At 47.5% G+C, this 26,829-nt stretch overlaps 1 protein-coding gene across 1 annotated transcript in view; it reads right to left on the bottom strand.

Moving 5' to 3' along the window:
• The window catches only part of HPSE (heparanase), a 29,636-nt gene extending 4,626 nt beyond the window's left edge, over positions 1-25,010 (bottom strand). The window contains exons 1-11 of the mRNA XM_059146418.1: positions 24,692-25,010; positions 17,192-17,337; positions 15,340-15,465; positions 10,552-10,725; positions 8,426-8,594; positions 8,078-8,125; positions 7,291-7,384; positions 6,384-6,490; positions 5,172-5,286; positions 2,474-2,592; positions 1,720-1,866 (exon numbers count right to left, since the gene is read on the bottom strand). Coding sequence (XP_059002401.1) covers positions 1,720-1,866; positions 2,474-2,592; positions 5,172-5,286; positions 6,384-6,490; positions 7,291-7,384; positions 8,078-8,125; positions 8,426-8,594; positions 10,552-10,725; positions 15,340-15,465; positions 17,192-17,337; positions 24,692-24,909 — 1,463 coding nt within the window. The 5' untranslated portion in view covers positions 24,910-25,010. The remainder of the gene's footprint in view (positions 1-1,719; positions 1,867-2,473; positions 2,593-5,171; positions 5,287-6,383; positions 6,491-7,290; positions 7,385-8,077; positions 8,126-8,425; positions 8,595-10,551; positions 10,726-15,339; positions 15,466-17,191; positions 17,338-24,691) is intronic.
• Positions 25,011-26,829: the final 1,819 nt, after the last annotated feature.

Genomic DNA, 26,829 nt, shown 5'->3' with positions numbered 1-26,829 from the left:
CGAGCCTAAACCAAGAGTCAGATGTTTAACTGACAGCCAGCCACTCAGGTGCCCCTAGAATATCTGTTTTTATTTTTATTTATTTATTTTTAAAAGATTTTATTTATTTGTCTGAGAGAGAGAAAGAGAGAGCGATCACAGGCAGGTAGAGTGGCAGGCAGAGACAGAGAGAGAAGCAGGCTCCCCGCCGAGCAAGGAGCCCGATGTGGGACTCGATCCCAGGATGCTGGGATCATGACCTGAGCCAAAGGCAGCCGCTTAACCAGCTGAGCCACCAGGTGTCCCTAGAATATCTGTTTTAAAGAAAAGCTAGAAATCCAGACACTTTCTTCGTTAGCAATTTTTAAATAGTTACAACTTAGTAAAGATAAAAATTAGTGCATGCCAACCTCCCTTATCTGAAAAAAGAGAAAAAAGCCCTCTAAACCCACTTGTGCACAGGCACGAGGCATAGTTTCTGACCTCTGCTCTCAAGGACAGAACTAAAAACGGCAGACGAAATGGCAGAGAGAGACGTTCCCCTTGCCAGAGAGGACGGCTGCTGGGAGAGTGGATCCAGCGGGATCCAAGAATCAAGCAGAGCTTAGTGGCCTGAACACCCCATCTAAGGTTGGACTAAAATATCTAACACTCTTCCAACTCTACAACTATTACTCTGTGACTTCAGAAAAGCTTTTCCCTTGTCAGCATCAGATGCAAAAGTACCCAATTTAAAAAGTCAGAACCCAAATAGAAAAAAAAATGTGTTAACCAAATATGCATTATTTACATTAGGGGGAAAAAAAGGTTTAAATGGCAGGAAAATGGATAAGTAAACCATGGTATTTTATAAAACATCTCTTTCTCTCTCTCGGACAAATAAATAAAATCTTTTAAAAATAAATAAATAAAAATAAAAACAGATATTCTAGGGGCACCTGAGTGGCTGGCTGTCAGTTAAACATCTGACTCTTGGTTTAGGCTCGGGTCAGGTTCTGGGGTCCTGAGTTGAAGCCCCGTGTCTGTTGAATATGGTCTTTTATAAGACATATCCAATGACTGGCTTTTAAAAACCAAAATGTGGGGTGCCTGGGTGGCTCAGTGGGTTAAGCCGCTGCCTTCGGCTCAGGTCATGATCTCGGGGTCCTGGGATCGAGTCCCACATCGGGCTCTCTGCTCAGCAGGGAGCCTGCTTCTCTTAAAACAAACAAACAAACAAACAAAAACAAAAATATGCTACAACTGACTTCAAATAATCCACCGAAAAGCTACATTTCTGAGCATTTTTTTCTTTCTTTCTCTAACCGGATAAAAACACTACCGTCACACTGTGAGAGAGTCACACTCAGCTCCCGTGGTGTAACATGTATACTGACCCCACACCCTTAGTAGCAATTAAAACATAGGTATGTTTTGCTTTAGTGACTGTGTTACCAAGAATTATAAGTTTTTGTAGAGGAGATAATCTAAATGCCTTGAGGGCATCTTGACCTATCAAATTGTTTCGAAATGCACACTGTTCCCTAAGATAACTGCAACTTGTGTTCATATCCTTCTGCTTTGGACTCTAGGTGAGTAATATGTGTACTGATAAATATTCATAGATAAACTTCCTGAATATTAGGAATTGTTAGAACTTGAAATAGTTGACTTTTTTCCCCTCCCTTGCAACACCCTCTATTCTGATAAATACCAGTCCGTTTGGTGAAAAGTTTGAAATGAGAAAGGAAAACTACTCACTTGGAAAGCAATCCATCAGGGCCTAAAGGTCTCATGAGGTATTTGTCCACTGGTTTGTCGAATAGATGACGGGGCAGCTGCAAGCGTTTGGTGACGTTATGGAGGTTTAAGGCGTACAGAGTTAGATCTCCTTCTTTATACCTTGGGCTAAAAGCAAATAGATTAACTCCCTAAAAATATTTATCTAACTTAAGCAATTATGAACTCAGTTACAAACATAATCATGGATACTAAGTATTAGTCTCTGTAATGATGCTGGGCCATTTTATCCTTCCTTTCATGATTAGGGTAGACAGCTAATGTGGGCCTATTTGAACACACGATTGAAACAGCTGCCCCTCATGCTACCATTTTCTGGGTGAGAACATTCTGAGGTCTTTGCTGCTTTGTCACGCTGAGTTGCTAGGAAGCTAGTCAGCCCAACCCTATTCAAACCTAGAGAGGTTAAATAATAAACAAAAAATTTTGTGGATTCCTAGGAATTCAAATTATAAGCCAGTAAACAGGAGCCTTTCCTAACCTTATGATAAAACTAAAACAAGTAAGAAAATTAAATCTATGGACACTTTTAAGAATTTCCATCCAAACCATTCTCTTACTTCCTAGTGGGTCCTCAGTATTTCAAGAGTTCCCACTCACCAGAAATCATGGGTGGCTTTATTTTGACTAGAATTATTATTTTAGTATCATCCTATCAGGAAGAGCATATTACTGAAAGAATCGTTAACTGGTAAAGGGTGTGTCACATACTTACTGGTTGACATTAGTGCAATGAAGGTATACTCGAAGTTTACTTCTGTCTGGACCTTTCACACTTGCCATAAACACGTTGGTGCCCACCAATTTCTTGAACAGAAGAGATAGCCAATAATCCTAGTCGTGGTGGTTGGGTAGAGAAGGAATAAAAATAGATTTTTTAAAAAAGAGTTTATTTATTTATTTATTTGTCAGAGAGAGAGAGCGAGCACGTGCACAAGAAGGGGGAGTGTCACGGGGAGAAGCAGGCTCCCCACTGAGCAAGGAGCCCAATGCGGGACTTAATCCCAGGTCCCTGTGATCCTGAGCCAAAGGCAGATGTTTACCCCAACCGACTGAGCTACCCAGACATCCTCCAAAATAGATCTTTACTTAAATTTCTTTATTTAACAAAAATAGCATGAGCAAATACTTAATCCTACAAAGATTATCCTAGAGTATTTAAATGACTATATCTTTTTGATCCATGTTCCCACCATGAACCTGAAAGCAGTTTCTTGTTTGCTACTTTTTATCATTGGAGGACTAGATCTGCACAATTCAGAGGGCCATGACCACTAGGGTCTATACCTCAAGAATGTAATTCATTGCTGAAGGAGTTTAAATATTCTTTATTGCCTATCATCCAAGAATTCAAAGCAAAGCTCAAAGCAGAACTTTTAGATACACCTGTGTACACACACACACACACGCACACACACACACACTAAGGCAAGTCTTTACCATAAAACATCTACCAGTTTATTTAAGAGATTAAAATAATTTCTGTTTTTTAAGATTTTTAAAGAATTTTAAGTAATCTCTACACCCAACATGGGGCTCAAACCCATAACGTGAGATCGAGAGTCACACGCTCCACCAACTGAGTCAGCTAGGCAGCTTTAAGATAACTTTAGAACCTTATAGCCCCCTTCCTGAGTAAAGTAATGGATGAGGCAATGGTCATTACTGGCTATCAAGATAAAAACAAAACAAAACAGAGAGAGAGAGAGAGGAAGAGCGAGAGAGGGACAACCAGACATTGCGCGCCTCTTGTGGGAAGCATGTGTTATCTCCTGGGAAGAATTATTGCAAACCAAAACAAAAACCAAAAATCTGAATGAGCTCAAGCTTCTAGGTCTAACTGCCAGTTTACAAGAAACAGAGGAACTTGCTAAAGGATAGCATGAGAATGACTTTAGCAAAATCCAGAACATGGGAAACACTATAGAAAAAATTACCTTTTTTTTTTTTTTTAAGATTTTATTTATTTATTTGACAGAGAGAAATCACAAGTAGACGGAGAGGCAGGCAGAGAGAGAGAGAGAGGGAAGCAGGCTCCCCGCTGAGCAGAGAGCCTGATGCGGGACTCAATCCCAGGACCCTGAGATCATGACCTGAGCCGAAGGCAGCGGCTTAACCCACTGAGCCACCCAGGCGCCCCAATTACCTTTCTTTAATTAGCAAATTCCACAGGACCGAAAAAGGGATGGGGGGGGAAACTTGCAAACCAACAGACTTAAGAACTATTTCAGCCAAATGCAACAACACATGGACCTTGTTTGTGTCCTGATGTGAACGAGCCGACCACTAAAAACATTTGAGACGATAAGAAAAATGTGCAACACCCACTCACTAACCATTCCGTGATACTGAGAGTTGAGTGTGAGTACTGTACAGTAGGATAATACCTTACGTTTGTGGAAAGGAGATACCCACTGACTTATTGACGGATACGGTGATATGGCTGAGATTAGCTTGAAAGTAATGCAGTGGCTTGGAGGTGAGGAGTGGGGAGGACTAGAGGTTGAACACGAGTGGGGATTTATATGCTTTTCTCTCTACTTTGAAACTTTCCATAATAAAAATTGTGTCTTTTTTTTTTTTAAAGAACGCTACTCAGTTTATACCCCAAATCTTCCTTCTTCAGCTGAGGAAATGTAGACTCAACAGGGCAATCACATTTTGTTTCTCTGCTGATGTTCTAATTTTTCGTTCACTGGAGAGGAGTAGAATGAATTAAGCATTTACAAAGGAGATCGAACTTCACTGTGGTTTGGTGACTGTTAGAGTGGGAAGCATTTGGGCCTCAGAGCTGGGATTTGCCTGGGATTCTAGAGTAACTTGGGACAGTTGTGTGACCTCCCCTAATTACCCAACCTTGTCTCAGTTTGAACTCCCTCATCTGAAAAATGGATCTAAGACACTGCCTTGCCAGCTTCCAGGATGACTATGCAAATCAAACATGAAAAGACCTGTAGGGGGCCTGGGGGTCTCATTCAGGTGGGCATCTGACTCCGATTTCAGCCCAGGTCATGATCTCAGGGTCGTGAGACGGAGCCCACCTCGGCTCCTCGCTCAGTGTGGAGTCGGCCCAAGATTCTCCCTCGCCCTCTGCTCCTCCCCCTTCCATGCCCGCGCCCTCTCAAATAAATAAATAAATGAAGTCTTTAATAAAATAAAACTAAATCGAATTTTAAATCCCATACTACATCCCAGGTGGCCCACAGTAAAAACATTATTCTGCCTCTCAGTTTCTTCTTTTGGGACACACAAGTATGAAAACCGATGGTCACTAAGGTTTCCTCCAATTCGTCATTTTGCGGATTGGCCACCTGCTGAACTACCCAGAGGACTGACTGTTCCTGGGGGCTGGTACCGAGTGTGCTCAGTGTACTCCGGGCTATCGCGGCAAGGAGGAGACGGCGGTCACTTACAGGGAGAGGTTCGAAGTTTTCCTCCACTAAGTGGTAGTTTCCGGCCCCGAAGAGCACTTGCCTCATTACCACCTCTATGCCCGTCCTGGCCGACAGGCCCAGCTTATCCAGCCACCTGGAACAGAGTGCGGCCCAGCTCGCTTCAGGTTTGGAAACCAGAAAAACCCAGCTCTAATTACAGGCTATTCTGATAGACTCATCTATGTGGGAGGAATTGACAGGAAGTCACAACAGTGCTCATGATTATAAACAAGCCATTCCAGTGAAATGCAGACTGCCCTTCCCCCGCATGTTCCCACACCCGAGCATGATAGCAAACCCTCGAATACTATTAATATGCCACAGGAGTTTCTTTCAGGGTAAGAAAACATCTGCAAAGCAGAGTGGACAAATTCTCACCCTACAGGCAGTCTCTCCCCACTCCAAGGCCCACATGAGGAAGAAAATGTTGAGGAAGAAAAGGCAGCTTGTAGTCACCAGGAGTAAAACGCAAAGCTAGTAGAATCACACCTAGACTTCATGACTATCTCCTTGCACGCCCTCCGTCTTCAGCTAACGGCAAGACAAACATCTTGATTCTTAACTCTCCACCTCATGGTCCCATGAGAAAAAAGGACTTGTTCTTTATTCTGGATTCACAAGAATGAGGTTAGGAGAGGGACAAGAAAAAAATCTCTGTGTGGGGATATAGAACTATTGATTAAGACGGTTGATCGAGTTCTGGAATGTAAGTAAACCAGTTGTTTAAAGGCATCAAGTCTGTGGTGGCTGAATGACGAGGGTGATTTAGTTTAGTCTTCAGACTCACTGGAGGCTCCCCTGCGGTGACCTCACACTTCGACTCTAAGCGCCTTGCGAATCTATGAAGAGAGCTACAGGTACACTAAGGATCCCTCTCAGACTCAAACCTCGAGAGGCGCTCTGACGGTCTCTCTCGGAGGATGGAACCCTTGGCATATTTATGGGCCATAATTAAGGAACAGCACTTCTAAAGCAACTCATTCATTCAGTGATTAATTTGGGACACCCGTTCGAGATGTCCAACAAACATGCGTAAACACGTTCTTGCAAAATCTGGCATGAGTTATGGGTCTCAGCCATAAAAACCATCTTTGATCAGTTTTTTGGTGATGAGCTGCTTCAGCAGAAGCTGTTTGATAAAGGGCTGGGAAGACGTCGCAGCCTGTCCCACGGTGGAACCGAGGCACTCACATGAAGCCGGCCACAAAGGTATTGGACAGCAAGGGCGCTCCCCCGCCATACGCAGAGCTCGTTTCTCCTAACCAAACCTTCTTGTGGGGTCGGGTCTCCTCAACAACCTGCGGACAGGAGAGTCCCCATTGTATTTGCGAACAACCGACCAGCTGTGGTGCTGCAGATTAATGACGCTCAAAACCTTGTATTCCCAGACCGATTTGTCCACTACGGTGACAGAACATGTTCGTGGCCATTCAGGTCTCGGGCAGTTTACTTTCGTTAGAATACTCAGTGTGGAAGGAGTTTAAATCATCCCCTTCCTATGGCCTTGGAGAGTTAATTCTACCAAAGGGCTATTGGGAGTGTTTTTAATTTTTAATCAATACACATGGGTGAGGCCTGATGCTCAGGGGACTGCAGGGGAGTGAGTCAAGGAAAACATGGAACGCGTCCACGGACGGAACGCGTCCACGGCAGTATATGTCACCTGTGGTCAGCTGTGGTCTGGAGGCAGATGGCCCTCCTTCTGTCCTGTCACCAGGAGGTCACTTCATGTCTGAAGGCATGGCAAACAATACGCCTGTCACGCGTCTCACTTCCTCGCATGTCAGAGGCATCGTCTCATCTCACAGGCCCCAAGAAGAGTGAGTGAGTGCAATAAGGTGTTTGGAGAGAGACCGTATGCACGTGACTTCCAGTGTAGTGCAGTGTTAGAACTGTTCTGTTCTATTACTATTGTTGTCAATCTCTTACTGTGCCTGATTTATAAATCAAAGTTTATCATAGGAAGGTACCTGTAGGAAAAAGTATTTATAGGGTTTGATATTATCTGTGGTTCCTGGCATCAGCTGAGGGTCTTAGGCCATATCCCCTAGAGATAATGGATCTCCCTCCTTTAGGAAAAAAAAAAAAAGACTGTTACCTGGAAAACTTTTTGCACAGATGAAGTAAAAGTGTCCAGCACATCAGGGTTTAGGAAATCTTCTTTGGTAGCAATTCGTCCATTCAAGTAGTAGCTAAGTCATTCAGAAAATATTCAGAACAAAATAGCAAACCTGCTTCCTGCTCTTAGGTTAACCGGCCATCTGGCTCTCCCTCCGACCTCTCCCCACCCCGCTGGTACACGCACGAGTATCTTTAAAAGGCGCAGTTCCAGCAAGAAGAGACCAAGATGGAAGAGGATCCAGTATTCTTTCCGTTTTTTAAAAGATTATATTTATCTATTTGACAGAGAGGGGGGAAAGAGAGAGTGCAAGCAAGGGGAGAAGCAGGTAGAGGGAGAAGCAGGCTCCCTGCTGAGCAGAGATCCAGAAGTGGGCTGGATCCCAGGACCCCGGGATCCTGACCTGAGCCGAAGGCAGAGGCTTAGCGGACTGAGCCCCCCAGTCAGTTATTCCTCTTGAAAAGACTGGAAGGGCAGGTGCTTGTAGGCTCCCTGTCCTTTGGCAAGCACACTGATTTTAGCTACTTATCTGCTTCATGATTTCAATGATAGTGTGCCTTGATCTTATAGAGACTACCACATTATTTAAAATAAAGTTTAAATTTTTGTTTTACTAATATTAAAAGACTAGTACAGTGTTGCTTGAGAGATTGTTTCTTACTTGAACTATGTCAGTTAGCAGTTAAATGGAAGTAATTTTTTGAAGCTAAGTAGTAAGTAAAACTAGCACTAGCTTCATAGCACTAAGAGCAGGAGATGTACTTACTGGTGCCATGTGACCGAATCAATCACTTCTCCCCCAGCCTTCAGGAAACTAGAAGAAAAAGTCTATTATGACCTTTACTTAATCTTCATATGCACAGGGTTTTATTTCCTAGATATGGTTACTGCCTTAGCCTCAGGCAAACACAAACTTCCTAACTCTGATACAAATTGTATTGAAGGTTCCACTGGCCCTCAGATCCTTGGTATTCGGAGCCCGTCAATGTCTCCTCTTTTGGGAAAACATCTGCTTCGGTGCAAATGGTTTAATAAGAGGCGGGCTATTGAGAATTCTCCACCAGAGAGAAATACTATTTTTACAAAGAGTAGTTCTGCTTCCTCTGGTTCCTACCTCCTCAGTATCTTGACAGTCTTTCCACGGGGCTGGCCAACATCAGGACCATAGAGATTTGAAGTTTTGAAAGTGGTTTTTTCTAGAAGTTTATGCAACTTGACAAAATCTTCTCCTAACTGCAATCCATCAATGAAAATACCAGCCTTCTTGCGGAAACTGTTAGGTTCTGAAAGACAGCAGTTCTCAAGGTAGTCACGTACCTAAGAATTTTGTATTTAAAAACAAACTTAAAATGGCATATAAAAGCACAAAAACATTTCCCAGTTACAAAAACTTAGAATTCAAAGGCAAGGGGCTCCTGGGTGGCTCAGTCCTTGAGCCTCTGCCTTCAGCTCAGGGCATGATCCCGGAGTCCTGGGATCAAGCCTTGAATCAGGCTCCCTGCTCAGTGGGAAGCCTGCTTCTCCCTCTCCCACTCCCCCTACTTGTGTTGCCTCTCTCACTGTCAAATAAATAAATAAATAAAATCTTGAAAAAAAAAAAGAATTCAAAGGCAAGAAAAGGAAAACCCTGCATTATGAAAAAGATATTTCAGTTAAACACAAATGCAATTGACACTACTAAAGTGTGAGGGAGTATTATTATCTTATTATTATTAAATTTATTATTAAACTTACTATTCAACTAATGGATACTCGGGGAATAGTCTACATCCAGTATTTAATAAAGTGATTTCCTTAAAAAGGAGAAAAAGTTTGGGTAGGAGGGAAGGCGTTGAAAAACTGATTTCTACAATGCCATTAAAAGCTTATGAGACTGTTCATTCACAGACTGTCTGAGCAGGTGAGCTGGGAAACAGCCAAGCTGCAGACATGGAGGAGGCACAGAAGTGCTCAGTCTGCTTCCCCAAACACCTCGTACAGGCTCTCCCTTGGCCCCTCCTCTTTCTCTCTGGAAAGCAGACCTTTTCCTTGCAAAGGGGGCCCTAGGAAGAGGGAAACATGACGGCACGGATTTGTCCCTTCCTCCGAAGAGCAGAAGGAGTGGGGGCTGGGCATAGCAGGAAGGAGGGACCGAGGGAGAGAGATGGGTACGGACAGGTTCAGGTGACCCGTCACTCATGTGGCTGTGTTCTCCGAAGTCACTCAGCATCTCACTAAGGTACAGTCCCCTCTGCCCCATGTTGTGTTCTGTGCTTCCCTCGCCGGTTCCCTTCCCCGCAGCAACCTCGTCCCCAGATCTGCCCTTAGACATCACTATAGTCCATGGCACTACAGACATGTATCTTGCTTGTTTGCTGTCTTGTCGGTCTGGCTCCCTCCCTCTAGAACGGAACTCCCAAGAAAGCAGGGACCTTGCTCTGGAGCCAGACTTTCTGGGTTCAAATCCCAAATCCTCCAGTTGTTAGACCAGCATCACACAGCTTAAATAGCTAACTAATAGCTAAATAACTAAACTAAACTTAAGTAGCTAACCAAAAATTAACCTGTGTCTCTTCTGTCATCTGTAAAATGAAAGTCATCATTGTATCTGCCCCAGGGTGGTTATAAAGAGAAAATAATACTTATCAAATGTGCAGAACAGTGCCTAGAATGTAGTATGTGCCCATTGTATTACTGCATCTCATTTCCCATTTTAGTTTCAGTTCCATTGGCTCATGTTTAAATGAATGCAGCTAATCACTAGTACTTCAGTTAGAATTGACAAGTTCTTCGCAAAAAGTGGAGAAGGGAACCATCGGGAGCTTGACCCATTCTGTACTAGGAACTTGTAGCTTGAGCACAGCGTGGTGGTTGGGAGGGAGTTGCTGAGATTTAACTGACACATGAGAAACAGAGAAAGAAATGGAGAGGTAAGGGCCCAGTGCTGCTGAGTGTAGCCTGCCAACCGTCACAGGGCTAAGTGATCCTGAAACTCAAGTGAGCCCAGGAGCTGGGGGAGTGTCTGCGTCCAACCAGTTCTCTTCAGCTCAAGCGCGACATAAAGTAGGATTCCCAACAGGTTCTGGGACATGTTAAGGACTGTCCCGCCATAAGCAATTCCGAAAACTGCGTTGTTGAGCACGGCTGCAAGTGTGCCAAGCCAAAAGTGTGTTTGCTAATGTTAGAAAGAATGTCATAAATAGGAACAACTAAGCCAAAGGGGAATCTCCTTGCTAATAAAATGTTCCTGGGGACACTCACCATTGCCTAGTTCCCAAGAAATGTTATAATTCTTGGAAGAGCAATAGTCCAGGAGCAACTGAGCGTTAGAACTGTTCCACTGCAAATCCGCTGTTCGTAGTAAAGCGTTTAGCCCAAAGATCAAGTCCAGTCCTGAGCAGTTTGCAAAAGAATACAGCATATCCACGGAACTTTCTAGAAGAAAAATATTGCAATTTAATGGCTGGGTCAGCACTACAATATTGAAGGCCTCTAGGTTTGTTCTCCAGCGAATTACTATTTTGGTTGTTAAACTGAAGGAATTACAGTCCTAATGAGTGATGACTATAATTATAAATATGAGGCAAATTTGGACAGGCAAATTAAATAGTTAAAAATCAATAGGACTTCATTTACCTCAGCTGTTGATTCAACTTTCCATGCTGAACCACGTAAAGTATCAGAAACTTCGGTCTGGCCCTCAGGTTTTGTTCAAATGACCTCAGGGGAACTCAAGCCCAGGCCAGACAGTCAGTCATTAGTCAACGTAAGCCACACTGTTCATAACTGAAACATCTCTGCTCACAAACTCAGTCACAAAATATTTTGGTAAGTTTAACCGTATTTAAAACATTTTTTTGGAAAATTCAGGTATTAGGTTTATTAATCTTAAATAAGTAAAATTTGACATTAAAAAATTGGCCTAGGGCAACAGATCTGTGGATTCTAAACAACGTGCCAAGACATCCTGGCAAGCCTCATGAAATTTCGCACACAGCTGTCAGATTTAGCAAATGAAAATACAGACAACAGTTAAGTTTGGGCTTCAGATAAACGAGGAATAATTTTTACTCTATGTCTATGCAATATTTGAGAAATACTTACAGTAAAAAAATTAGTTTTTCTCAAATTCAAACTCAACCAAGCAGCTTATTCACACAGGCACCACTGGATCCTTTAGATGCGCAAGGGAAACATCGGCTTTGTTGGACACAAGAACTATTACTAGTAGGTTCTTGGACCTGACAACTTAATAACAGAAACTCTTAGGTATTTACATGGGGCTAGGTAAGATAAATTTAAAATTAAAAAAATTTTTAAAAATTGGAGTCACTTAAGTGCCATAAAGGTTTGGGAACTTTTGAGCTCAGCTTTTCTAACCACTGGCTACTCTGAAGTCACTTCTTGAGAGTGGCAGCGATGTCCGTTTGAATATCATCTTCAGGTTGGGTATCATACGCACAATAAGCCTGTGATTTTCACGTATATTTGGAGTTATTTGTTGACTGGAGATCCACTCTTGAGCTCTCCTCGTTTAAAACATTCTAAGTGAGTTACTGGGCAAGCGCCGTAGAGTGACCCTCGGTGTAATATTGCCAGTGGAGGCTGGCGGGCAGGAACATCCCTCGCGAGGCGTTTGAGGTGTGTTAGGTGTGTGCTTTGTCACCCACATCCGCAGAGCCTGTCTGTGATCACGCAGTTACAGACGGCAGGGTGGAAAAGCTCTCCAGTCCTGTGGCCCAGCCTTCTACTGGATCCTGAGCCATGGCTGGGAAGGCACAGAGCCTTGGGACTGCTGAGCTCTCCCCAAACTGCCACCCTCATTTTCCCTCGAGGAAACTGACCCCCCAAGGAAAGGAGGTGCTTTGCCCGAGGCCACCGAGATATTTGGTGGGAGCGTCGTCACTAGAGCCTGCTGTAAAGGGTGACTCGACTGTCCTGTCACAGCTCCAGGTTGGACATCCATCCTGCAAAACTGCGCTGCAGGAAGTCTCCCGGACCAGGAATCCCAAGGCCTGAGCTCCAGGACACACTCCCCACTTACAGACACAGTGACAGTGTCACTGTGTGACGGTGTCACTCTGTGACTGTGGCTGTCTGCTCCACCTCAACCGCGGGTCCACGATCCTGGAACTAGCACCGGGAGGTGTCTACTCACAAAACCGAGGTTGAAATGACATGGATCAAAACTCACTGTGAACCATAAAAACCTTCACAGATATTAGGGACTATCACTACCTAGTCCCTCTGTGACATTTTCAAAAAACCTAGAATGCTTGCATTTCAGAGTATTTATTCAACTCATACTTGACTCTTTGTCTATTTCATTTTTCCGAACACACTTGGAATGTATATGGCTTAAAAAACTATTATATTCTTCCTACAGCAGAATAATAACATCTAGAATAAGGGCTAAATATTACTGAGTTGGAATCTACTCTTTAAAAAAAAAACAAACAAAAACCCAGTCAGCCTACTCTGTCCTCAAAATAAGAACAATATGAAAACTCACAGCTAAGGGGCACCTGGGTGGCTCAGTCCGTTAAGCATCTGCCTTTGGTTCAGGTCATGATCCCAGGGTTCTGGGATCGAGTCCCGCACTGGGCTCCCTGCTCAGTGGGGAGCCTGCCTGCTTCTCCCTCTCCCTCTGCCTGCCACTCCCCCGCTTGTTTCTCTCTCTCCTTCTCTCTGACAAATAAAAAATAAAATCAAAAAGAAAAGAAAACTCACAGCTGATCTTCCAACTCCCAGTCATCACCCTTATTGTACAAGAGGACGGAAAGACCCCGGGACAAGGATAATCTAACGGACAAACTGAAAGTGGCACCGATTCTGTCCTTGGGGTTATGCCATGTCTGTTTACTTGAACGTGTCCACTTTCAGTGGGGAGCGGCTGATGGAGGCGGAGGAGTCAGGTCATGTGGAAGACAGGTGGGGAAGAAGGAGAGCAAAGAACGAGCTCATTAAGTATCTGAATAAGGAAGTGTCTTCCTGCAGTCACACCCAGAATTACATCTGTAACACTGCTTCCTTTTCCTACCTAAACAGGCTTACACAGGTTAGTCTCGTGACAAATGTTTTTGTCATCTTCTACTTAAGAGAAACCCATCATCCAATGGGTCGTATAATTAGAAAATTTACCTATATCTTCTAGGACACCTGATTTAAGGGTGTGGGCCACTGACTAAGCAATTAGTCAGTGCCATGATAGACACATTTGAGGACAGTGACTGTCCTTGCCACCACAGACCTCTGCAATCTCCTCCATTGGACAATGCCAGCTCAAGCTCCTCAGGCATTACCAACCTCCGCCGTCAGGGCAGAACAATGTGTAGGAACACCTACGGGCTTCTGAGATACTTCTCCCTATAATGAGTTGGTGTCTACAATAAACAAAGGACATTCCTATCTATGTTTCTAAGACATGTATTTTTAGATGAAGAACTTCAAACCAGGAGTCAAACGTTTCCAAATATAAATAAACTATCCATATTTGTTAAGTATTTTAGTCATAATGATGTACTATATGGTGACTAACATAAAATAATTTAAAAAAAATAAATACATACTTTAGCCAACAGGATGGCTGCAGTTATAATGACCTACTTACATAGTTAGTGAAGGAATTTTCTTCTGGTGTAGGAACTATGAAGGTCCTAGTCCCAGCGGCAGGGTAAGATGTGGAAACCTACCATCTTGATTCCAGAAAGACTGTGTAAGGTAGGAAACTGATAAACTGGTATAACATTTAACATGATGCAAAATAAAGTAGAAATCAATAGATTACCTAACACCAGGCAGTCCTCTCTTAGCAGACCTGTATTGTAATGATTTATTATAGGTGACGGCTTACTGCTATGGGTCTCTTGTATTCTTGTCATTCCCTTCATGGGATGGAGACAGCCCTGCATTCTGCAAACTTCCATTCAATCATAGATCATGTTATTAAAGTGTCAGAGTGGTTCACCTTTCCCCCTTTAAAATACAATAAATCATTTAGAGGACTGCATTATCTATTAACATGTAAACCATTTTCTGATTTCCTAGGTGTCACATCTTTTCTGTACTTTATAAATAAAAAATATTTTAAAAAACCCACTGGATATGCTTAAATCCAGATAGTATACAGTAAAACCTTACAAAGACAAATAATCTACTTCCAACAATGTGCTCTTAGAGATGCCGAGTGACTCAGATTAGCTACAAGGTCATTTATTTTTCAAAAATTAAAAGACAGTTGTAGGGTATCTGAGCAGGTTATTCCCTTAACTGAGATCTGGGGAACATCATCCCTTAGTTGGGTTTAAAACAGCAACTTGCAGATAGAAATATTTTTCATAGGTAAATAAGGATCGCTTGTTTCAGGTGTTTTAAAGCCCTACATGACAACATTATCCCATTCTGAAGACTCGATAACTGTTTCAGTGAATGGAAATAAATTCGTGGGTCATCAAGCTAGGTCTATGTCTGCAAAGCCACAGTGGAAAGAAAAAGAGAGAGATGCTTGATGGCCAGCACTGTCCGCTTTGACTGGGGCTTCCACTGCCTAATGGTACAGCAACTCGTAACAGGGGTTGCTTTGGGAGAAGACATGGAATGGATGACGATGTGTGAATGGTTTTCACAACTTGCTCTTTTTTCCCCTCAAGATTTATTTTTACTTTTAAGTAATCTGTACACTCAGCATGGGGCTCGAACCCCCAACCCGGAGATCAAAAGTCACAGGCTCTACTGACTGAAGTAGTCAAGCACCCCATTATTTGCTCTTCATACTTTTGTATTTTATTCTCACACGTGGAATGTATCCGTGTCTTCCTCTGGCTTCCTAGTTGCTCAGAGCAGTAAAGGTCATTATCAGCTCGTGAATGTATGATTTCTAGATTTTACTTCATGGCTAATAGGCAAAGTCAGAGGAAGAAACAAAAAAATCAGAAATTTTGGGTTCAAGATTTCCCATTAACTCTTGACACAACTGCTACAGGGCTTACGTGGTTCAAGCCCGAGTTCAAGCTACCCATGTATTTTGGGGGCGGGGACGTCATCTCTTACTTGAGTAAGTGCTGTTCTTGAACTTTTCCTGAAACTGTTCTCTGAGCAGCAATTGTTCCTGGAGGGGCCACTCCATCTGCAGCCTCGCCTCTACATCAGATGGGATGGATCCAGACTCGCAAGGATCTACAAGTGGGAGAAACAGTGTAGAGAATCTCTTTTCACAGGGGTAAGGCTGCAATCCCATACATTTATTTTATTACCTATTTATGTGACCAAAGCAGGATAATTACGTTTCTGGTTTTTAGGTATGAGGTCAGAGAAAGATATACTCTGTTACACACGTCAAATTTGCTGGCTAATTGATCACCACACGCACGCACGCACGCACGTGCGCGCACACACACCCCAAAGGGCAGTTTTCATAAGAAACATTAAACATATCCTGGACACAGATACACTGGACATAACTTCAAATTATTTAACAATTCAGAAAGCTCCTCAGAAACTTAAAATTTCTAGACAACCCCACAAAAGAAAACATAGTTTAATTCTCTTAAGATTCACTTTCAAAATACACAGAAATTTGTTTTGCTGGACTCTATCTGCTTCATGATAATTTCCTCTTGCCATAATGGTGGGACAGGAAATACTGATTTTTTTTCCCCTTCAAATATGGTATCCTCAACGCTTCTGAGACCACAACATGGACAACTGGACAAGTCAACCACTATGCTGTCAGGCAGATCGTGCTTCTTTATCACAAGGCAGCAGAGCTGCTGGGCGCTGGCTGCCAGGGCAGGCTGACCCGCCAACAACTTCCTTTCTGGAAAGCTGCACTTTCTGGCCTCTGGCAGCCTGTGCCTCGTCCATCCTTGTGCTCAAAAAGATGTTTCAGAAGCACTTGACATCCCCCACCACCCACCACATATACACACAGGATGAGGAAAATGTCCGAACTGAAGAGACCCTACAAACACACATGACCGATGGGAATGGTCCAGTCTAACGTAAATTTTTCCAATATGTCGTTTTAAGAGATTTCTCCCATTTTTTTTCACTTTTTCTAATTACTCTTCTATCAAGTTTAGCCCAATTACCGATTAACTGTTCTGGACACTTCCTAACTGAGGAGAATATGTAATATATGAAATATTGAAATATTATCCACTAATATATGTGCATACATCATTATAATTCAACTATATATACAGCATACTTTTCATAATTGCTACAATAATGATTGAACTTCCACTTGATGTCTGCATGGCACTTATGAAAGATGTAGGGCAAATCCTCGTTGCTCCCTAAAGCAGGTTCTCAGGGGGAGCCAACAGGCTTCCAAATATCAGAATCACCCGAGGAGCTTGCTAAACTCATAACCTAAGGCTGGAACACAGAACCCAAATACTTGAACACACCCCAAGGGACTATGATAGTCCACAAAGTTTGACAATCACTGCCCGACAAATCAAATCGTAAAATTCGTTCTAAGAAGCAGAGCGTATCTCCACACCCTCTTCTTGTACCTTCCATTCACATTCTATTTTTGGAATAAATGGGTTTCAATCCATTGCTCGTGTCTTCAGCTGAAAATACTCTTTTCAGTGTGACACATTTCTGTCCCCACACTCCCACCAAGCAGCTGTGTCCTTCAGCTACAATCATTGTTCTATTTACAGCACGATTAACTCTCAGGTACGCCCAGGACAATTTTTTGTGTGAGTCTCATGTTCCTGAAAACACTGGGAGGAGGAAACCTGCCCCCCTGATCCCCCCTTTTGTGAGAGTGCCTCCTTGGGCAGTCCTGGATTTCTTACTAATTGTTAGATGTCAGCCAGAACACTGCTCTGAGAACGCTCAAGACTGACTCAAGTGAATTAGAACATATTGTGAATCTTTAAAAGTTCACCGTGGTTGACTTGAGACTGCCAGTAACTCCTCTCTTCAAAGGTCGGTTCTTTTTGGGGATCAAAAATGAGAAAGTCCGTCTTGGTGCCACCAAATCGCAGGTATGCCGGAGACAAACCTCTTGCCAAAGTGCGAAGCTTCGGAGAACTGTTAGGAGACAAGCAAGAAACCAAAGGCATGTTTTCCAGGACAATCCAGTCAAACATGTTCACTCTTGAGGTGGATCTATCTCTTAACATGTAGCTGTATGGGGCCTGGAGGGAGAAGTCCTAACGCTATACCAGGGAAGTCTTCTCAGTCTGAATCTTTCTCAGTGCAAGGTCACACGTCTAGGTGCCTGCGGGCGACTTGGAGCTCTGACTCTGGCAAGAACTTATACTTTAGTTTGACAAGTAGGACAATGTTCAGAACTTTCAAAACACTCATAACCCTTTTATGAGTGATGGAGGGAAAGAGATTGAAAGAATGGGCACTGTAGGAAAGAGGACTCTGTGTTTATTTTACTTGTTTAACTTAATTTTATTTTTCTAGTGTTCCAAGATCCAATAGTACATTAAGAAGATTATCCACCATGACCAGGTGGGATTTATCCCTGGGATGCAAGTTTGGTTCAGCATTCACAAATCAATCAGTGTGACAGAACAGATCAGTAAGAGAAGAGAGAAGAACCACATGGTCCTCTCAATTGATGCAGAAAAAGCATTTGACAAAATCCAGCATCTGTTCCTGATTAAAATGCTTCAAAGTATGGGGATAGAGGGAACATTCCCGAACTTCATCAAATCTATGTATGAAAGACCCACAGCAAATATCATCCTCAATGGGAAAAAGCTTGCGTCCTTCCCGTTGAGATCAGGAACACGACAAGGATGCCCACTCTCACCACTCTTGTTCAACATGGTATTAGAAGTCCTAGCAACAGCAATCAGACAACAAAGAGAAATAAAAGGTATCCAAATTGGCAATGAAGAAGTCAAACTCTCTCTCTTCGCAGATGACATGATTCTTTATATGGAAAACCCAAAAGACTCCACCCCCAAACTACTAGAACTCATACAGCAATTCAGCAACGTGGCAGGATACAAAGTCAATGTACAGAAATCAGTGGCTTTCTTACACACTAACAATGAAAATACAGAAAGGGAAATTAGAGAATCGATTCCATTTACTATAGCACCAAGAACCATAAGATGCCTGGGAATAAACCTACCAAAGAGAGAAAGGATCTGTACTCGAGGATCTACAGAACACTCATGAAAGAAACTGAAGAAGACTCTGTTTCTTGAAAAGTAGATTGTCTTCAAAAATGTTATGTTCCCAGGGCCCCTGTGAGGCACAGTAGGTTAAGCATCAGACTCTTGATTTTGACTTGGGTCATGATCTCGGCGTCCTGGGCTGGAGCCACGTCAGGCTCCATGCTCAGCGGGAAAGGAAGCATTTGTGGATGCTCTCCCTCTTCACCCCCAACGTGCGCTCATGCTCTCTCTAAAATAAATAGATCTTGGGGCACCTGGGTGGCTCTGTTGGTTAAGTGCCTGCCTTCGGCTCAGGTCACGATCTCAGGCTCCTGGGATGGAGCCCTGCATGGGGGGGGTGTCCTTGCTCAGCGGGGAGCCCACTCCTGCTCAATCTCTCTCTCTCACTCAAGTAAGTAAATAAATAATCTTTTTTAAAAAAAGATTTTATTTACTTATTTGACAGACAGAGATCACAAGTAGGCAGAGAGGCAGGCAGAGAGAGGAAGAAGCAGGCTCCCCGCTGAGCAGAGAGCCCGATGTGGGGCTCGATCCCAGGACCCTGAGATCATGACCTGAGCTGAAGGCAGAGGCTTAACCCACTGAGCCACCCAGGCGCCCAGGAAATAAATAATCTTTAAAAATTATGAAATAAAATAAGTCTTTTTAAAATGTAAAAAAAAGTTTATGTTCTCAGATAAATTCATAAATGATTTAAGATTCTTCCTTTTCTCCCTAACTCTGGCTTTCAAGGAAAACCATCCTTCTGAATTTCAGTCAAATGAATGAGAGTTAGATAATATTCTGATTCCTAATTTGACAAGTATTATGTATTTATTTGAGGGAAAGAGAGAAAGAGAACTTGCACAAGTGGGGGAGGGCCAGAGGGAGAGAGAGTCCCAAGCAGACTCTCTGCTCAGCACGGAACCCGGTTTGGGAAGGGGGTGGTGTTCGATCCCGTGACCCTGAGATCATGACCTGCACTCGAATCAAGAGCAGGTGCTTAACCGACTGAGCCCCGCAGGCGCCCCCCGCAAACACACATGTTTACACAGGTGCACAGGCCGTCCCGGAGCGGTGCCAGGAGAACGCATGAAGGGGCCCTAACCCGAGCTCTGGGCTGGAGGTAGGGGCTGCGTAGAGGTTTTGGGGGGAAGTAGCTCCACTGTCCGGTATTCAAAAGGAATAAATCATATCCTGGTCGAAGCCATCGAGGTGAGACGGAAGGAAGGTTCTAGGTGAGGGAGAGAAGGCGGGGGTGGGGGAGAACGGCCCTGACGACCAGGAGCTGCAGCTGGGGCTGCAGAAGGGCCCGAGGCGGCCGGAGAGGGCGGACGGCGGAGCCTCCAGGGCCGGCCTCAGGTGAGGGCGACGGGCAGCTCCGGAAGCACTTGGGGCAGTGAAAGGGCCTCGCCAGGCTTCTGTTCTGGAGGAGAGTGTCCGCCTGCCGTGCGGACAAGTGACGGAAGGACCCAGACTGGGGTCGCGTTGACGTGCACAGGAGGGGACGGGCTGAGACAGGTGACAGCTGTGGGCAGGAGAGAGGGGGTGCATTCAAGACACCTGCGGAGGCAGGAACCCGGGACTGGGTGTCTAACCGGGGTTACAGAAGAGGCGAGGTTCCCCCCGGAGGCCGGTGACACTCGCTGAGGTGAAGAACAGGTGACGGCCGGGAGACGGGGATGAGGGCCGGGGGAGGGCTCCGTTTTGTCGGACTGGACGTGTTAAAGCAACCCCCAAAACTCACTGCCCTCTGGCCCTGGCGTGTGTACTGCCCGAGCTGAGGGACACGTCAGACACGCAGAATGAGGAGTCCTCGTCTAAGCTGACCGGTAACCCCCGGCCCCTCAGCGGATACGAGGCGCTCCCCCCCCCCCGAGTCCCCGCAGGCTGGCTCTGGCCCCTGCCCTTGGTCAGGCTCCGAGGCGTCCTTGGCACCGTGACTGCGTGTGAAGACAGAGGAAGCTCATGGAGACGTTCTGTGCAGCCACAGAGACGGATGCTCTCTGGAAACGGAAGGAAGACTGGCACCACGCACAGGGGCTGTGCTACTCGGGACAGTGTCTGCGCCCAGCCTGGGTCAGACCCCAGAGCCCCGGAACCCGCCTCCCAGAGGCAGTGACCGCAGCAGCTGGGCCCACTCCCAGTCGCACCACCCCGCTCCGACGTCCCTCCGATCACTCAGCGTTCCCTCAAGTCCGCTCCTTACCACGCTTCGTTCCCTCTCTGTCCGCCCCCCGCCACCACCGAAGTGCTCATCCTCCGGCGAGCAGAGTCTCCTCAGCACCTAGGCGAGAGCCGGGCACACAGCCGGTGCTCAATGAATATTCCTGAAGTGGATGAACAAGCGAGTCCGCCCTGACGGAAGGGCAAGTGGGCCCAGACAAAGCTTGTCTGTCTCTGAACACAACCCAAACCCAGTGCTCCGGCTCCTGCCACGTAAGGGAAAGCACGTGTTTCAGAGGTGTCGGTGTTCAAGGCCGTTTTGTTTGTCTCCTTTGCAAGGGAGCGTTTTCTTGTTTTGAGAATACAACGGCGATGCCCTCTGACAGAAACCAGAGCTTAGACATGTCATAGAGAACTGATCAAAGGTACAGGCTTCCAGCACCCGCGGGCGGCTGGGGAGGTGGGGGGAGGTGGGGGGAGGTGGAGGGGGAGGTGGGGGGAGGGAGAGGGGGAGGTGAGGGGAGGGGGAGGTGGGGGGATCCACGCCACCAGGACCATGTGGAAATACACAAAAAGACCCGCATCAAAGCAGCCGCAGGTACGCTGCTCCCGGAGCAGTTTGTGAGGGCAAAGCAAAGTCTGCGGGTGTTTCAGTGTTACCTTCTGTGTGAAAATAAGCTGCTTCTCCCGGCCCCGAAGCAGGCCGCCTTCTGGCACCGGCTGCTGCGGGCTGACAGCCAGTTGTGAGGCTCTGAGGAGGAGCTGTTAAACTGCAGGCGGTTTGAAAGCACCCAGGGTAGGAGGGTCATACCACAGAAACCAGAAAAATCAGGGAAAAGAAGAAAAGAAAAGAAGAAAAAAATCGAACCCAAACCCGTCTCCCTTCTTGCCCAGAGCCAGCCCCGGAACAGCTCGGAGCGCACAGGGCAGCAATTCACGGCCAGGAAGCGGGAGAAACCCCTCAGGAGATTATGTGACGTGGAGAGAAAGCCCAAGCCAGGCGTCTGAGGGACACCAAACATCGAGGACAAGCTAGAGAAAGGTGACGAGGTGTGAGAGAGGTGGGGAACCCCCAGAAGCTGAAGTGACCCAGACCCGAAGGGATGAGAAAGTTTCATGGTCAGCCTCGCCAAACGCTTCCGAGACACTCCAGAACCGAATGCCACAGAGTGGCGCCTTCAACAGGGAAACCTACTCTCTCATGGGAGTGGAGGCCGGAAATCTGAGACCGAGTGTGGGCAAGGCCAGGCCACCTCTGCACTTCCGGGGGAAGGACCTGTCCCAGGTTCCTCCCAGCTTCCCGTGGCTCCCTGCAGCCCCGGCACCCACCGCTCCAGTCTCCACACCCCTTCTCTCTGCGCATAGGCGTCTCCACATGTCCTCTTTTTGTAAGGACGTCAGTCAGAAGGGATGAGGGCCACCTCCATTCCACTACAGCTAAATTTCTTTTCAGTGTCCCAGAATTCTTTGTTTTTGCACCACACCCAGTGCTCCATGCCATCCGTGCCCTTTCCAATACCCACCACCTGGTTCCCCCAACCTCCCACCCCCCGCCACTTCAGAACCCTCAGTTTGTTTCTCCGAGTCCACAGTCTCTCATGGTTTGTCTCCCCCTCCGATTTACCCCAACTCCCTTCTCCTCTCCATCTCCCCACGTCCTCCGTGTTATTCCTTATGCTCCACACATAAGTGAAACCATGTGATAATTGACTCTCTCTGCTTGACTGATTTCACTCAGCATCATCTCCTCCAGTCCCGTCCATGTTGCTACAAAAGTTGGGTATTCATCCTTTCTGATGGAGGCATAATACTCCATAGTACTTTTTTTTTTTTTAAAGATTTTATTTATTTAGTTGACAGAGAGAGAGCAAAAGTAGAGGGAGCTACAGGCAGAGGAGCTCAGCAGGGAGCCTGACACAGGATTCCATCCCAGGACCCTGAAATCATGACCTGAGCTGAAGGCAGATGCTTAACCCACTGAGCCACCCAGGCGCCCCTCACTACAACTAGTTCTTAAGTAATCGTATCTGCAATGGCACTATTTCCAATTAAGCTCACACACTGAGGTAGAGGGGTGAGGACTTCCGTGTGTGAATTGTGGGGGCAGCACCCAGGAAGGCAACCCACAACGGGCACCAGACAGAAAGGTGTTCAATGGATTTTGCAATAAAAGGTCACTGGTGATGCTGGAGAGACGGACTTTATGACACAACGACAGGAACATCGTGTCGCAGATCGAGGAAGGAGGGGTGGTGAGGAAGGCCGCTAAGGGGAGAAGAGAGGGCAGTTCCCACACAGGCACAGTGCGGAGACGGGAAGCACTTGAGGGGGTTTCCACATCATGAGGAAGGACTCAGTCCAAACAGAGAGGTTAAAGACGAAGGAGAGAACAAAGTCCTCGGGGAGGCAGGAGAGGACAGAGAGTAGAGACACTGGCCTGAGGACAGAGAAAGGAAGAAAGCTAGACGCAGCCGTGGTATGTGTGCAGGTTTGGTGGAAGAAGAAGAGGAAGTTCTTGTCCACTGACTTCATTGGCTCTGGGAAAGAGAAACGTGGCCGCAGGCTGAGAATGGTGAGGCGGAGGTTCAGTCCGAGCTTGAAGCAAGTGGAGGATGAACACGCCCGCGGTCAGGCATAGGGCATTTTTTTTTAAGTATTTTATTTATTTGACAGAGAGTTAGAGAGCACAAGTAAGCAGAGTGTCAGGGAGAGGGGGAGAGAGAGAAGCAGGCTCTCTGCTGAGCAGGGAGCCCCATGTGGGGCTCGATCCCAGGACCCCAGAATCATGACCCAAGCTGAAGGCAGCTGCTTAACCAACTGAGCCACCTGGGCGCCCCAGCACAGGGCATTTTTGATTGGGTAGTTGATTACTTACTTCCGGGAAGAAGGCAGACTGAAAAGATGCTCCTTTCCAATTCTAGAATGTTCTATCACTGGCATTTAAGTTCTGTGCTAATAGCAAATGTGGAAAAGAGAAAAACCACATCTGTTTGCCACCATGGGACACCAGAACCATGCCATCTGAGGAAATCTGCTCAGGCCTCCGTTGAACACCTCTGAGGTCTGGGCCCTGATTCTCCCACTCTGGAGTGGGGCCCTGCCAAGCCACTTGTAACAACCAAGCCACCCATCTTGGTGGAGATGGGAATCAAGCTGGTGTGGTCTGACCTCCAGTGTCCTCACCACTAGGCTACCTGCTTTTCTTTACAGAATTAATGAGCAAAATTAGCAATGGCCCCTGGCAGGGAGGGCGCAGGCAGGAGAGCACACAGGTGTTTGCCAAAGAGGAGATTCTGGGCTGTTTGGGCTGGTTGAGGTGTGGCCATCTCTGGAGGCTCTCATGACCTAGATGACCTGGGCCCGTCCCTGCAGCAGCATCCAGTCCTGGGATCAGCTCGTACTCATGGGGCAACGGCCAGTGAACAAGCACCAGTCCGTCTTTCCTGGGCGAGGAAACAAAACCACAGCTGGTTCTGCAGCCTCATGTTGGAAAAATATCTTTTTATTCAGGCCCAGGAGTTCACTGCAATCGTCTCCTAAGTCTCATTTAGTTAATACTTAGATTAAACAACAAAAAAAAAAGTATAATACTGGGAATCTCTCCTTGTACAGCTTTGCTGCGAACCTAAAACTGCTCTTCAGAAGTTTATTTTAACATATGTAAAATCATAGTTTATACACACACACACACACACACACACACACACTTATTTCCCTTGAGACCTTTTTCAGCTTTTTTTTTTTTTTTTTTTTTAAAACCTTCCTAACAGTTTACGAGAGGGAAGCCTGGGCCGCGATCTAACCTGTCCTGCACCTGTCCTAACCGGCCCACAGCCCGTCAGGCGCACTTGCCTGGGTCCGCTCCTCCAGGCGTATTTCTGGGGCAGGTGGAAAGTTTCCTTTCCAAACTGCCCGGAAAACCGGGCCCTCGGGCGGGCGCTCCGGCAGCACCTGCTGGGCGAACGCAGGCGGGACAGCCGTTTGGGGGCGGCAGACCCGGGACAGGGAGGGTGGAGGAGGGAGAGAGACGGAGGGAGCCCGAGCTTCGCGGGCGCGGATGTCAGGAAGGCAGGCCAAGGGGCGCGCAGGCCGGCGCTTACCCCAGGAAGGCGAGGAACCGCGGGTCCGTGGCCAGGTTGGCGTCGATGGTGAAGGACAGGAAGGCGGGACTCACCCGCTGCACCGGCCGCTCGGTGGCCAAGTCCAGCTCCACCGCGTCCTCGGCCTGCGCGGGTCCTGCCAGGGCGCCCGGGGAGAAAGGGCCGAGCGGCCCCAGGAGCAGCAGCAGCTGCAGCCCCGGTCTCCAGCGCAGCAGCATCTCGGGCTCACCTGGCCGCACCCCTGCCCCGCAGCCCAGACCGCGCGCGCCTCCCGCCCCGCCGCGGCGCCCTTTTCTCTCGCGCGCCTCACCCCTCCCACTGCGCCCCGCACCCCTCCCACTGCGCCCTGCACCCCTCCCACTCCTGCCCCGCACCCCTCCCACTGCGCCCTGCACCCCTCCCACTGCGCCCTGCACCCCTCCCACTCCTGCCCCGCACCCCTCCCACTGCGCCCTGCACCCCTCCCACTCCTGCCCCGCACCCCTCCCACTGCACCGCGCACCCCTCCCCCCTCCTCGCCGCCCCGCCCCCTCCGCTCGCTCCCACTTCCTGGCACGCTTGCCCTCGCGGCCCGTCCCGCCCCCTTACGACCCCCCCACGCGTTCGGAGGGTGCGGGCTTGGCCGGGGGCCAAGCGCGCGGGAGCGCCGCAGAGCGAGCGCGGGGCACGGACCCCGGAGCACGAGGTGCGGCGCCGAGTCCTCGGACGCCCCGCTGTCGCCGCCGCCGCCCCGTCGGGCTGAAGACACGTCGACCCGCGTCCTCGACCGAGAGCGGCTCCCGGCGGCTCCTCCCGCCCGCTCTCGCCCTCTCGCCCCGCCGCGGAGAGACCGGCCTCCAGGGCCTCCGGCGCGGCTGCGAACGGCGCGGGGCCTCGACGCTCTCCGGACGCGCAGCCCGGCCTAGGGCAGCGCCCGCCTCCCGGATTCGGAGCCTGTGCCCGCCCCCCCCCCCGCGCCGTCCCCTCCCGCTGCCGCGCAGACCCCTCCGCGCCCCCTCGACGCCCCCTCGACGCCCCGGGCGCTGCGCGGCTGCGAACAGCACTGCCCCGAGGCCGCCGTCGCGTTCCGTCGGGTTCCCGCGGCCCGGCCAGGTGCGGGCGCCGCTCGCGTCTCGCTCCGACTCGGGCTCCGAGGCAGGGACGTGTCCGACGGCCACGGCGGGGACCTGACGGACGCAGAACCCCGGGCCCGCGGCAGCTTGTCTCGGCTCAAGTGCAGCTTCCTCCGCGCGGCTGTGCCCGAAAGGCCCCGGGGCGGCTCTCCCCGCGCCCCGAGCCCGCGGGGGCCGGGCCGTCTGCGGGCGCCGGGGGTCTGTGGGCGCTGGGACCGTTGCCCTCAGGCTGGCCTCGTCTGCGCAGACGGCCTTTGTCGCGCCTTGTGCACTCGCGAAAGTTCCGGGCATCGTGCTTGGCACCTAGTGGCCACCCAGTACACCTTTGTGGACTGAACGAAGGACTCCAAAACCCTTAAGGTTTTTTTTTACTGAGTTCGCACCACCTGTAGAGCAATAAATGAGAATGAACTGGGGGCACCTGGTTGGCTCAGTCTGTAGAGTATGGCAACTCTTGGCCGCAAGGTCATGAGTTCAAGCCCCACTTTGGGTCTAAAGCTTACTTAAGAATGGATAGTTTTGAGATGTGTATCTAATTTGCATAGCTCTATTCTCAGGCAGCTTAAAAGTGAACTATATAGCGACAGTTAGGAGTTTGTGTGGGTCTATCAGTTACTATTTTGCAACCTGAATCAGCTTTATATCCTGAAACAATACCTAAGAAAAAAACTCATACGTAAACACCAAGTCACCAGGAGATTATATGGCCGTAGACACAGGGGTGGGAAAGCAGACTCCTAGGTTCTTTCTCTGCCTTTGCCATGACATTGACCCAAATGCCACCTCAAAAGACAAAACTCACAACAGTTTCTTTCAAGTATTTGAGTGATTTGAAAAGTGGATCTTTGCAAGTTTTCTAAACCACGAGGCCTTGTGACATCCTAGATGTGGGCCAATGCAGTTCACATAGAAGTTACTAATATGGAAAACATAAATGAGGAAGCGAAGAAAAGCAACTTGCACACATGATGGTCTGTGGTTGAGATGTGATGCGTGTGGGGCTCCTGGATATAAGTTGGTTTGATC

Source organism: Mustela lutreola, chromosome 1 (assembly GCF_030435805.1).
Source record: "Mustela lutreola isolate mMusLut2 chromosome 1, mMusLut2.pri, whole genome shotgun sequence".
NCBI classification, from domain to species: domain Eukaryota; kingdom Metazoa; phylum Chordata; class Mammalia; order Carnivora; family Mustelidae; genus Mustela; species Mustela lutreola.
Note: the sequence above shows the minus strand (reverse complement) of the source record. Positions and strands in the feature narration are given on the sequence as shown.